The sequence below is a fragment of the Thermobia domestica genome, chromosome 12 (assembly GCF_964235325.1).
Source record: "Thermobia domestica chromosome 12, izTheDome1.hap1.1, whole genome shotgun sequence".
In the NCBI taxonomy this organism is placed as follows: Eukaryota; Metazoa; Arthropoda; class Insecta; order Zygentoma; family Lepismatidae; genus Thermobia; species Thermobia domestica.
Genome location: NC_137465.1, coordinates 159,388,011 through 159,401,749, shown reverse-complemented (window position 1 = coordinate 159,401,749; position 13,739 = coordinate 159,388,011). Strand labels below are relative to the sequence as shown.

Sequence of the window (13,739 nt, the reverse complement as noted above, 5' to 3'; positions counted from 1 at the left end):
TCACAAATGTCTTACGACAGGAAAGAAACTGCTAAAACTTCTACTTACAACTGGTTAGATTTTTCTCATCCTTTTATGAACTAGAAAAAAAGTTGCGGTGAACAACTAAATGCATGCTCTGTTGTGAGTTTCAATAAAGGAATTAGTATGTAACAATTGCATTTGCTATACTGCAGTGTTTCTCAACCTGTGATCTGCTGACCACAATACCAATGTATAATGAAGGGAATGTTAATTAATACTATTTTTAAAATATGAGTACAGTAGATTCTCGAACTATCCGGCCAAGGCTCCCTCCCACCTTGAAACATCTCCGTAGTAAAAATTAAGAATAATTTTGTGAACGATCTACTCGACTTTTAACGTCTTCATAAAAACATGATTTTGCCAAAGAGAAGCGGTCAGTTTTCAAAGATTTTTTTAAAATACTAAAACTACAAGTTTTGACTTACTTTCTTCTTTCTTAAGGCCTACCATGTCATCCTTGTGTAGGCCTAATCATTTATCAATTAATGGTGAAACAAATTTAAATCATCTTGTTAAGAATTAGGACTACATTTTACGTAAATGTTTTATATTAAAATTGTATGGATGTACAGTGTTTCTTGCAATTAAGTTAGACACTTAAAAAAATGTTAACATGTGTACAATATTTTTATTCTTGGGGTTCCTTTCTCTCTAACATATGTATACTTTTCAACGTATATTATAATATGTAACAAAAACATTTAGAAAGTACTGGCCTAAAATGTCAGAAAATATCAGTAAGAGAAGGTTTCGATATAAATGATGTGTTTTTAGTGGTATGGGTGGGGCCAAAAGTAAGCAATTATATAACTTCATCCTACCGGGCATTTTTAATATCCGACCTGTTCTTCCGCTACGTTAGACCAGATAGTCGATAGTTTACTGTATACTGATATACTAGTATACGCTCAAATAATAATAATAATAATAATAATAATAATAATAATAATAATAATAATAATAATAATAATAATAATAATAATAATAATAATAATAATCAAAATATAAAAATTCGCTTTCGAAAGGACAAGGATAGGGTGATCCGTACAACATTCTGGTTAATAAAAGTGGTCCTGATGTGAAAAGTTTGAGAAACGCTGCTATAGTCTGTTTTTTTAATAGTCAACAACTGATCAAAAGATTCTAACAGCATTACTACTTATGATATTATTATTATTATTATTATTATTATTATTATTATTATTATTATTATTATTATTATTATTATTATTACTACTACTACTACTACTACTACTACCACTACTACTATTACTAAATAATAATAATAATAATAATAATAATAATAATAATAATAATAATAATAATAATAATAATAATAACAGTCGACTGCACTAATTGCAAACCTTCCAAACGCTGATAATATAAAATATTAATATAATACCTCATCTGGAACCACATCCAATGAATCTTGTTCTTCAATCTTCAAGTCTGACTTATCGATGTCATCAATCGCATTAGTTTCTGGAATCGCAAATAAATTTTGACAATAAATACAAGTGTACACACACACACACACACATATAAACGTCAGGAGTTTTATTTACAAAATCTTCACACAAAATGCCCTAGCGGGCATAACCGTGGGACGTAAAACTCAAAGATTTTGAATTCTTATGCCAAGTATTATGGACTTCGCTGTGAGAAAGACTGTGTCCGTGGACTTTTTTTTAGTGATTCTCTAGTCTTCTCTGTCATATACAACAAATTCACTGAATATTGTAATCTTTACACTTTTTACCTTCAAAATAATCTCGGGGTGAAACTAAACAAATTATGAAAAGAATGACCTGACATATTTGTAACTTGTCTATCTGCAAACAGAGTTCTCAAATATTTTTTCTTTGATTTTCAAATTATTTTTATTCTTAGAAGTACATTACTATTAGAATATCAAAGTACACACAAAATCAAAGATTAAATGCTACTGAACAATACATAAATTTATAAATCAAACATTTGATATTAAGACATAGTCGTAGTATCAGGTGTCTAAAAGATATTGAGCATTTCGAGGTCAAAATTAAGAATACATTTATTGTGATCTGGAAATTACATTATGAAACTACATATCCTGTATTTTGTTTGATTATCTTCTGCAATTATTTCGGCAACACCATAATCTTGTCACAATAGAACATTTATGGTTGCTGGTCAAAAGTTGTGAGACGTGGTTTTCACAGGTCTTTTTTGAAACTAATTTCACACCAATCAGGGAGTTATGTAGAGATCAAATCATACGATAATCTGGAGGTGGCAGGACTATGCTGTACGATGGATGCATTAAAACTTTCAGCCAAGTTCTCTTAATTTCTGACGAGTCATTAAAGTTGTGTGCGGTCTGATGTTGTCAGTGTGGTATACATGACACTCTTCTGCTGACCAGTTCTAGACGCTTCTTTTGACTCGCTAGGTATACTCTCGCTAATTGTCGAAAATACAGGACAAATTTATCATTCTGCCTGGCGTCAGTTACACACGATACATGACGCCTTTCCAAACTCATCAATGGGGACACGGTGGCTCAGTGGTAGAGCGTTCACCTCCGGAGCTTGGGGTCCCTGGTTCGATCCCAGCTCGCGCCGTGTGGACTTTGTGGTGGACAAACACCGTGCTCGTGGGTTTTTCTCGGGGTTCTCCCGTTTCCTCCCACTTTCTTCATTCCACAATTTCACTCATCTCTCATCATCGCTGTCTCTTTTAGCCTAACCAGCATAACCATGGGACGTAAAAACTTAAAGATTTAATTTTTTTTCAAACTCATCAAACGCACAGCACAACCTTCCTAGGTATCAGTGAGGACTTTGCCACAGATTGCGGAGTTTTTCTTTCTTTCTTTCTTTTTTTTTTTTTTTCGCTTTGATCACAATCTTTCTCGCGCATTATTGTTGTAGATTATAACCGCTTCAGAAAAATGGTTCAAGTTCGTTACGTAGCAGTAGAGATTCGCAGATAGAAGTTTGATCGTGTGAATGTTTCGGAGTCAGATCATGAGGTACTCATACGTCGAGCTTCTTTTGTAGCCATTTCTCACCAAATAGTTTAATATTGTTTGGTGATAAATGGCTACGTCATTCGCTATTTTATGATTGCTTACATACCGCTCTTGCTCGATTTCTACCAAAATATCATCCACTTTTGCTGTGATAGGTTGTCCAATGCGAGGAACATTTTGGGCATCGAAATTTCCAGAATGAAAGCAATGGAAGCTAGATTTGATAACGTATCTTGCCCACAAACAGCACAAATTTCTTCACGGGCCTGTGTGATATTTGCACAGTTATTGAAATATAATAGTAAAATGCACTTCAAGTTTTCGAAAAGTTCAATCATCTTTGCGGTGAAATAACTACGTCTCATTGCAAGAATTTCGACACCTCTTAACACATCTACTAGCTTTAACTGCCAGTTGTCAAATGACATTAGGTCTAACCTGCTGCTACTCATATACTCTGAGATCTAGAGCACAAATGCCACCTTGTATGCAAGAGGCTCAATACTTTTTAGACTACCTGAAATATAATCATTTCGGTATATATGGTTAAACGGAGAAAATGTTAAGTATATATTTATTTATTTGATAATAAGACAAATTGTTCGATTTTTTAAAGAAGTTTGGTAGTTACAAGTAAAATTAATAAACAAAATAATAATAATAATAATAATAATTATTATTATTATTATACATAATGAAAACCAAAATTCTCAGGTACAGTACATCCAGATCAGTTCTGGAAAATTAAACGAAAAATCATAAAACAAAAACACATGGACAGAACGTGTCACAGACCATAAATCACATTGTTTATGAGTTAATAGTTCGATGTAAGATTTCAGATTAAATAAAATTTAAGAATATTCATACACATGTGTGAACTAGAAGTGAAAACAAACATACACATTTATGAAAAATATAAACAACAGAAAATGTAATTTGGTTAAGTGTGATAAAAGTAGTCACCAACCCAAAGAGAAAGCACATGAAGAATAAAGCGTCACATCTGATTGTCATTATATATTGTAATGTTCTGTGGTACCGGGATGCTAGAGGAAAGATTGTAAGAATCTTTGTGTTTTTTAACAACCACCTTTTATTATAAAACACTATGATACATTTATGATAAAGTTTTTAGGTTTAATAAAAGTTACCAAAAAGAGTGTCCGGAGACGCTGCTGAGTCGTCATTTTAAATTTGTGTGGGTTTAGGTGGGATTTTTGTGAGGACGCTCCACGGCCCAACGCAGGCGATCAGAGCAGGTGGATGTAAGCAGCATTTCAAGGCCCAAAGTAGCTGAACAGAGTGGGTAGTTGTGAAGAAATACCCCACGACTCAAAGCAGCCGAACAAGAGTAGGAGAATTGGTAAGCGGCCAATCTCGGGAAAAGACTGACCAAAAGGTGTCCTATGAGATTTTTTAAAAGTAGATTTGTAAATTTTTGGTAATCTTTAGCCGTAAAATGATGTCTTTGTATTTTGACATATCACATCAGGTAAAGTGTAGTCTGCTTTTATTAATAAGTAAGACGTGGCTGACAGGAGTTACATGACTGGGCATATTACAATTTATATACACATATAAGAACACGAATGAAAGAACACAGGGCTTTACGAAAAATCAAAAGGAAGAAACTAGTTAACCAATAATACTAGAAGAAAGCTTACCGATTCTCTCCCTCAGAGTTTCGTTTCACCACAGACATAAGTAAATAAATAAATAACAGAAGACAAAGTTACCTGTACACACTTCCTCGGCCTGGATAGGGATCGTTTCTTCTTTTGCAGGAACTCCAATTTCATTGTCTGTGAATTCTATCATCTCACTCAGATCTTTTACCACTGGAGGAAGGGCAACATTTAATTGTGCAAGCACCACATCGCAAAAATTTTGGCAACAAGCAAGTAAGCTTTTTATTAGCATAGTGTGTGAGAGAGAGAGAAAAAGAAGGATGTTCTATTTTGAACATTAATCTCATTTTAATATTTTATTATTTTAAGTAAGAAGTCTGACATATGCTTCACCAACAACAAATATACTATTATTAAGTATTCTATAATAGAGAGACATTTTCACAATTACAATTGTTTGAACACTTAGATGTATTGAACTGACATAAAAATACGTCAATTTACCAATTTGATATTAATTGTATTAATTTGATATAGAGTTCAAATATTAATAACTTTCACATATAAAAAACTGTTAATACTCGAGTTTTACAAATCTTGTAAATGTACTAAATGAATTTTAAAAGATTTTAAGAAATTTCTCGATTGTCGATAAAAATGAACGTCTTGGAAACGAAATTATTTTAAAGTCTTGTAGTTAAAGGAGACGAATAAATAGTGAGTCAGTGATTGTGAAATAATTCGTGAAATAAAAATGTGGGAGGAAATGGGAGAAACCTCAGAAAGCCCATGAACACGATGTTGTCCACCACAAGCTCATATGGCCTGGGACCCCTCCCATCAGAGGTGAGCTATATACTACTGAGCTACCTTCATTTCTAAAGAAGCGTCGTTGCTTTATTTAAAATTAGTGCTTGTTTATTTATTTATTTATCTCAATGAATTTGTTCAACTTAAGAGAACGTCAACACATAAATTCATAATTTTAATCTGCAAGTTGAATTCGGAACCACACACAATAAAAGTGAATAGCCAATCATTTTATCTTCAGGAGATCCGTAATTCATTAAGAAATTTATTACAAAAAAAATAATACTTTCGGGGCACGAAGAGCTAGACCAACTAAACAACTTTTAACTAAGTAATATGTAATTTGCATATCTGCTTCTACCACCATTACTTCTGGCTTTCTAAACTGAAGTTCACTACTTCTTAACTCACGTTACTCTTTAATTACTTCATGATTCTGGGCCAATACCAGAGTTGAATTACGCATGAGATGCGAACTAAACGGCTACACAGGAGTACTTTATAAGTATAATAAACAACAAAAATAATTATTTTCTCACTCACTAAAAGTCTATAAAAATTTTTAGACCTTCTTTTTCTCTCTTCATGTTTCAATCATGCTCATATAAAATAAAATAAAATAAAATAAATACGCAGGCAGACACAGGATATACATTAGTCTTTATCGTGACTTATCAATACTTTCCCTACGTATACTTGTATATGCAGCAATTATTATTGCAAGCATGGCAAAAACAGACAAGCTTAAACGTAATACTTAACTAAAATGATATTCTATAATTAACGAAGACATACTTTCTCAAAATCATACATTAATTGGGTAAAGTAGTATGCGATAAAAATTATTGTAAAATAAAACAAAAGCAAGTAGAAATATATATACAATTTAGCTCCCCTACCTACTTTAATACATTCTTCAAAATTCTTTAAAATTTAAAACGTAACACAACCTTACAATTTCTTTATCTAATTTTCACGCATATCGTCTATACAAGGTTATTTATTTATTTTTTAAAAGCTTACGATTTCTGTAAACAACAAACTCTAACATATACGTTCTTAAATATCCAAATATATTAATATTATAGTTCTATAATTGTATTAATAAACTGTTAATTATCACTTATTAATAAAATTCGTCAAACAGATAATTCTGGTACGTAATAGAATCTAATATAATTATAATAAAATGTTCTTCATGTTCAATTGGTTCATAATACGGACACACACAGTTGAAGAAACATTCTGACAGATGATTTGAACTGAATAGAAAAGTTAAATTATGTTTTAAAATGTTATTAAGATTCATTGCTAGAGTGCGTGTGACGAATATATTAGGAACATTCTTAATTTCAGATGAGAAGTTAGTATAAGAAATCATGAGATTACAGTTGGTTGCTACATCTATACATTGACTAATCACTGTTTTTTTTTAAATACGTAAATTTAGTAATGATACGAAAGAGCCATTGCACAAGACAACCACATACTCTACCAAATTACAGAAATGAAGAAAATAATCCTAATTTTTACATTCAAGATACTATTCCGGTTTTTGCTTAATATAATCTCAATAGGATTTTTATAGACAATGATGAAATTTTGTCAAAACTACCAAATGTTAGTCACGAAATTAGACAGCCAATAACTAAAAAAAACATTTGAATATTGTATCTTCCTAACAGTAAATTTTGACTTGTTGAAATTGCCTTGACTTGTTGAACATGCCATCTCTCAAAATCCCACTTTCTCAATAATCGCGCCTTCCCTTATAAAAAAAAAAATGAAAATAATTTATATGTTTACGTCCCACGATTACGCCCTGTACGTAAAGGAGACAGATGATTAATAAAGAATGATTATGAAAGAGTTGGTGGAATGAAATTATAGAAAAAAAAAACCGGGAGAACTTCGAGAAAATATACGGACACGATGTTGTCCACCACAACTCATATGGACTGGGTTTGAACCAGGGACCCCTCGCATCAGAGGTTAAGTTGATTTGAAGTTTAACGTCCGTTTCCACAGCGAGGCCTATATGAGACAAGACTTACTGATTAACGTGGAATCCGAGCCACATAAGCTCCCACCGGGAATCGAACCCAGCGCATCAGAGGTCCATCTCTGAGTTACTGTGATCTCCGCTTTCCCCTATATAGAGCAGCTTTCTTCTAATTCCACAAAGAAACGCTACGAAATATTTATTTCTAATTATTTTTTTTATTATTATTATTAAAGGACACTTACGTTGAAAGCTACTAGTATGATAACACATAGTAATAAAAACTGCTACCAATTACGACTTGCGTTACTCCGTTTATTTATAATAACTTCAGATACGTGCTTATAGTAAGCAGTATGGGCACTAGTCTTGGCTGGCTGATGGCTGAACCTTATCACACTCATTTTTAGTAGCAGGACAAAAATATAGTTTGTACGAAAGTGAACATTTTTCTTTACTATATTGTTTTGCATAACAACTAATTCAAGTAGACAATTGTTGCAGGCAGTTTCATCTTGTTTGGAGCAGACCTCTTGTCTCCACCCTTCTAGTTTATCACCACAAATTTAATTGTAAGTGTCTAAAGGAGAATTTGAATCCTTATATGGAAGTAATCTCTTGCCCAATGGCACTGCAACGAGAATAGAAAGAGGAAGACGACAAACAAAGCGCAGCTCCACTGACAGATATAGACAAGGCGCGAATGCAACTATCAACATTGATTTAGTGCAAAACATTAATAATTCCAGTTTTCCGACCCTAGAGAATGTAAAATTTTAGTGAATCGAGATGTTATATTTGTACCCACTACACAAATATAAAAATATTAATGTTATTTTAACCCTGGTATTCCTACAGTAGATTGATTGATTGATTGATTTTGAGTTTTACGTCCCGTTCAGCAGCGAGGCTATATGAGACGTGGACCTACTGATTAACGTGGAATCCGAACCACATGAGCTCCCGCCGGGAATCGAACCCGGGTCTCCCACGCCAAAGGCGCGTACGCTAACCGCTTAGCCACGGAGGAGCTCTCCTACAGTAGAAATACAATAAAGTGTATAGTTAATATCGCTCCAATAAATTGCTCGAGGGGAATCCATTCTTTTACTTGTATGAGAAACGTGGTCATATTTTCTTTCATGTAAGTAGTTTTTCAAGCAGGTGAGGTTGTGTACTATTTCAAATTGAATACTTGAAATTACCGAAGACAAATGCATAAACTTTGCATCAAGAGGTGATTGCAATACAAAATGAGTGTAACGTCAATCTATATTCAGTATGAGTAAGACCAGTGTCTATTTTCTTTTGGGATCGTAATATATTTTAGAAATCTTCAACTACGATTTATTATTATTATTATTATTATTATTATTATTATTATTATTATTATTATTATTATTATTATTATTATTATTATATGCGTCATCTAAGGGGGGAAAGTTCACAACTTGTTTTCCACTCCAGGATAGCTTCAACTTGAAAATCTCTTGCTATGGTGATTCTCAGTATGTTTATAGTTTATGAGTTTGACCCTTTATATTGGTTGGCTGATTTGGCGTTTAACGTCTTTTTCAGCACCAAGGCTATATAAGACGTGGACCTAGTACAGCTAAACGTAAGATCCAAACCATATGAGCTTCCTATTAGAAACTGATTCCCGATCTCCCGCGCCGGAGACGTATACTACCCACATAGCCACAAGGAAGCTCTAGCTCCTTTAGAGATCGTTAATCCCCTAATCCTCGATATGATATACTAGTGGCTTATTATAAACTGTTTTCTAGTGAATATAGTTTAATTTTACAACTGTTGATTTATAAACAATTTTAATACCTTCTTCTGGATCTCTAAACATGCTTGCCCTTAGCTGGTACACTGAACATTCCTTTTGTGCACACCCTGAGAAAGCACTGATTCAAATATAAAGCAGCCAAAATAATTTTAAAAGCATACGCACCACAACTGCCGAACCATTAGGAATGTAAATGAATCCTCCACCATGTAACAAGGAAACTAGATGTATATCAAAACAGTACAAATACATACCATCTTTCTTAGCTGGCGTTTCAATTTTATCAACTTCGACAACTTCAACATGTTCATCAGAGTCCGTTTCTCTCTCCACTTTGATCTCTTCATGTTGCGGATGGGCTATATTTACAGAGGTTACCACAGCTCCTGACGATATCGCTATAATACATAGTGGGAATTTTCACATTGTCATACAAAAAACAATTTCACCCATTTGGGGATACAAAAACAAATTAATGGTCAAACAAGGCTGACACATAAAATTGTTAGCTACAAACTACACTTATGGGGGGAAATTTATACTACAAAACTTACAAAACTAAGAATATTAAATATACTGTGAATAAGTTTCTGGATAAGTGATACTGAAGGGGATAAATATAATAATAAAAACAACATAATGGTACACAAAACACATTCATGTTTACTTCTTTGCACCTGATCAAATGAAACTGTTTCGAGTTATAAAGAGTTCCAAAAGTAACCATACACATATACAGGGTGTTAATGAACTATACTGACAAACTGTAACTGGTGATTCCTTACATCAAAATAAGATAAAAAGTTCATATGAAGCTGTGGGCAAAAGTTCACAGTTTCAGAGCTAGGGCTGTCCAAAATCGTGAAAAAGCCAATTCCAAGAGGCCCTATTTCGAATCCGAGAAACTGTGGATGGTGGTCCTTATCAGCGTAAAGGAAGTCACGCATACGCAATCCAAAAATGCATATTTCATTAATGTTCAATAGGTGTACAGTGTATTCCACGCAGGGTAAAATTCCCAGACATGCCATCAACTGAATTTTGAGATATGCTCTGACTTTATGATTGGTCCAAAGTAGACAAACAATAAGCCTTGATATCAGTAAACACGGAATCTTTTGGCGCGATATCGGAAGTGTTAAGGATCGTCAGCAGCACGGTCTCTCGTGCTCGGGAAAACGCATGCTACAATGTTTTCTTTCACGTTTATAAATGAAGAAAACGTGAAATATGCCGTGACGAAATAAATCGCATCACACGTTATTCCGAACACAGAAAAACATGGAGCTGCCGGTTCCTAACACTTCCGACTTCCCTCCGAAGCAATGGATGTCCATTGTTATCAAGGTTTACCTCCTGCCTACTTTGGACTCTTCTTGAAGTCAGGGTATATCTAAAGATTCTATTGAGAGCATATCTGAGAATTACACCCTGTAAGAAATACCATGTTCACCTATTGAAAATTGACGAAATATGCACTTTTGGATTGGGTATGTGTGGCTTCCTTTACGCTGATAAGGAGCACCATCCACGGTTTCTGGAATTCGAAATAGAACCTGTTGAAATTTGGCTTTTTCGCGATTTTGGACAGCCCTAGCTCTGAAACTATGCACTTTTCGCCATAGGTCCATATGAACTTTTTCTCTTATTTTGATGTGAGGAATCACCTCTTACAGTTTGTCGTATAGTTCATTAACATCCTGTATAAACATGATTATATGTTGAGTGATTTTGTTTCGTGCGCTGCGAGTAATGTTTTCTGCAAAGGTTGATACTTCTGCGTTGTGTGCAGTTTGCTTCCGCGAGCCAGTTAAGCAGGTGATCTTGAAAAGAGAAGGTGTGTCTAGTTCTTTGAAGTTGATTGTGTGTTCATCGCCTTTGAACGAATGAGGCCGTGTCTTTCTGTGAGGGATCAGAGTGGTATGTCTTGATAAACACAAACTTTAGAACAGCGACAATTTCTCGTTACGTATGTCTTTCGTGAGCAAGGTGAACACACACAGATTAGTTTTCCGTTAGATTTCCAGGTATATCGGATCCTAATCGAGATAGTGTAGAAGAGTTAATCGAGAAGTTTCTGAATATTGGATCGGCAAAGCATTATGAGCCACGTGGTAGACCGTCAGTACTCGATAAAGAACTGCCATATGAAACGCTCTGTTGTAGTAATGCTTGATAGCTGTACAGTTACTTTTCGAGACATGTTGTATAATCATGCACTACATAATATACTCCCTGATCTTAAGTCCATCAAAGATTCTGGTTACACTAACGGAATATTACTTGGCTCCAGTGCACTTATTATTATTATTATTATTATTATTATTATTATTATTATTATTATTATTATTATTATTTTATTTTATTTTTTTTAAGTCACTACATTTTGTACAAGTAGTATCACAATTATCTCCTTTATTAGATGTACGAGAACTCTCACAAAATGTCTGTCAAGCGGATAATATTAATTTTTGGAACTCTAATCTGAGAACTTGCAAAAGCTAGTTGATGATGATGAAGAAAAAAAAAAAAAAAAAAAAAAAAGCGCCATCTTTGTTCCTTAGCCCACTAATTTATATGAGAAATTATTTGCCTTTTTCTTTCCAATGAACTGCAATTTTGTTGGTATGTTTTAACTGGTTGTAACTGGTTTCTTCTATAAATCTACTTAAATGTCTCCTACAACTCGAAAAAGTAAACACCAATTTCAAGGGACCGAAAAATCAAAAGTTCGTGTTAAAAAAATTCCTGTTAACTGGAGAATTTTATTTTTGGAATACAATTTTATCTACACATTAGCCACTTAACTATATAGGTACATACGTACTACAGTATGTTACGTATGTCATCATAGAAAATACTGAAGTACTACATTAATTACTCTACCTTGAAAAATGTACTCGCAAATAATTTTCTGGTTAAAAATTCCTGTACATTGCACTGTCGCAAACGGGAACTGAAATGCCTGGTAACTTCATGACCAACTGCATTCATGACAAACTAGTGGTCAATTCAAATGTTGTAGCAAAACGTTCTAAAGTGTCTAAGGTGCGTAACACTTCCTGGTGAGTGGGTGGACGTCATCTACACTAACAAATCCTCAAAACTAACTCCAGTGTTTGCAACATCTTGTAGAATATTACATTCGTTACGTGAAATGGATCATTGTCACCTTCTAACACGTCTTTTTGTCTCCCTGCTAAAACAGTTCTGTATGTCAAGTGAAGACACGGATTCTCAAAATGCAGCGATAGCTTTTACTGCATCAAGCACACTCCAAGTTGGCGTTTTCGTCTCCTTTTCAGCAGTGTGAACTGCAACTCTTACAAGTCGCTCGCGATAAGACCTCTTCGTAAGAGCAGTAATGCTTTGATCCAAAGGCTGAAGACGACTTGTTGCATTTGGGGCAAAAAGTAAACCTTTACAGTGGCTAAGTTCTGATCATGTAAGTTATGGGCTGTACACCTGTCCTACGTCATACGGACATACCTATTTTGAGCCACTATTCGACTATTAAAACGAAGAAGCCTCTTACTAAACGATGAGCTATCAATCCAAGCTTTCTTATGGTGAGAGTATCAATATTTTTATGTTCTTAAAACAACATGGTTTCTCGAACTTACCGATCACCTAAGACGGTGTTTATCACTGCCGTTTGCATTACATACAAGGACAACAGTGAAACGCTGTTTACTGCATGCTCCACCATGGCACTTGTCACCTTTTATTCTGAGGGCCTACTTGGGAAAAAATTCTAAGAAAGTCCAATTTCGTGCATATTGTAGACATCACCCGAGGCATACTTTTCTCTCACTTGGTCTAATTCATGCAACTAAGTTGTTTGTTCCTTCTTCATCACCTTTATTTGCTTTACCACAAATCACTAATGATGAAATTGAGCCTATCTTTTGGAACCGGTATAGCCAATCAGTGAAACAACTGATGTTTAAATTTTTTGCAATCTCTTTTGCTTTTGAACAAATTATAGGTCCATTTAAAAGTTTATATAGAAGCGCACATATGATTGAACTATTCTAGAAGTAAAATTTCGATATCTTCGTACTTAGTACTGCGAAATCACAGGCACCCGATGCAGCAGCATTAAGCATTTTTTCACGACCTTTAAGTAGATTTGGTACTTCCGTACTTTTTGGTAATTGTACTTTCTTCAATACACCACGGTCTACTTCCTCTAGGACTTGTTTGCAGATTTATGCCTATCTGCTTCCTCTTGACCATGATTTCTCTCTTATTGCTTGCAACTTCACGCTACTAGTACTAGCTAACTTTTTAAAGTATGAAAAAGCACATCTGAGCACAGAATTGCATTTGTTGATTGAAGCTTATTGTTGACGCGATGATCATGATTGTTAAACAATATTACTCGTATTGACTATGTTTTCAAGAGTACGATATAATTTATTATGTGAAATTTTCAATTAAACGGAACGGAATGTAATG

At 34.1% G+C, this 13,739-nt stretch overlaps 1 protein-coding gene across 3 annotated transcripts in view; it reads right to left on the bottom strand.

Annotated features, from left to right (window-relative positions):
- Positions 1-13,739, bottom strand: part of Brd8 (Bromodomain containing 8) — a 108,167-nt gene that overhangs the window by 24,414 nt on the left and 70,014 nt on the right. For 2 of the 3 annotated variants that reach the window (XM_081734319.1, XM_081734321.1), the window contains 3 exons: positions 9,533-9,676; positions 4,780-4,881; positions 1,430-1,509 (listed from right to left, as the gene is read on the bottom strand). In XM_081734319.1, the coding sequence (XP_081590445.1) occupies positions 1,430-1,509; positions 4,780-4,881; positions 9,533-9,676 (326 nt within the window). The remainder of the gene's footprint in view (positions 1-1,429; positions 1,510-4,779; positions 4,882-9,532; positions 9,677-13,739) is intronic. The other variant, XM_081734320.1, reaches the window with a different exon arrangement.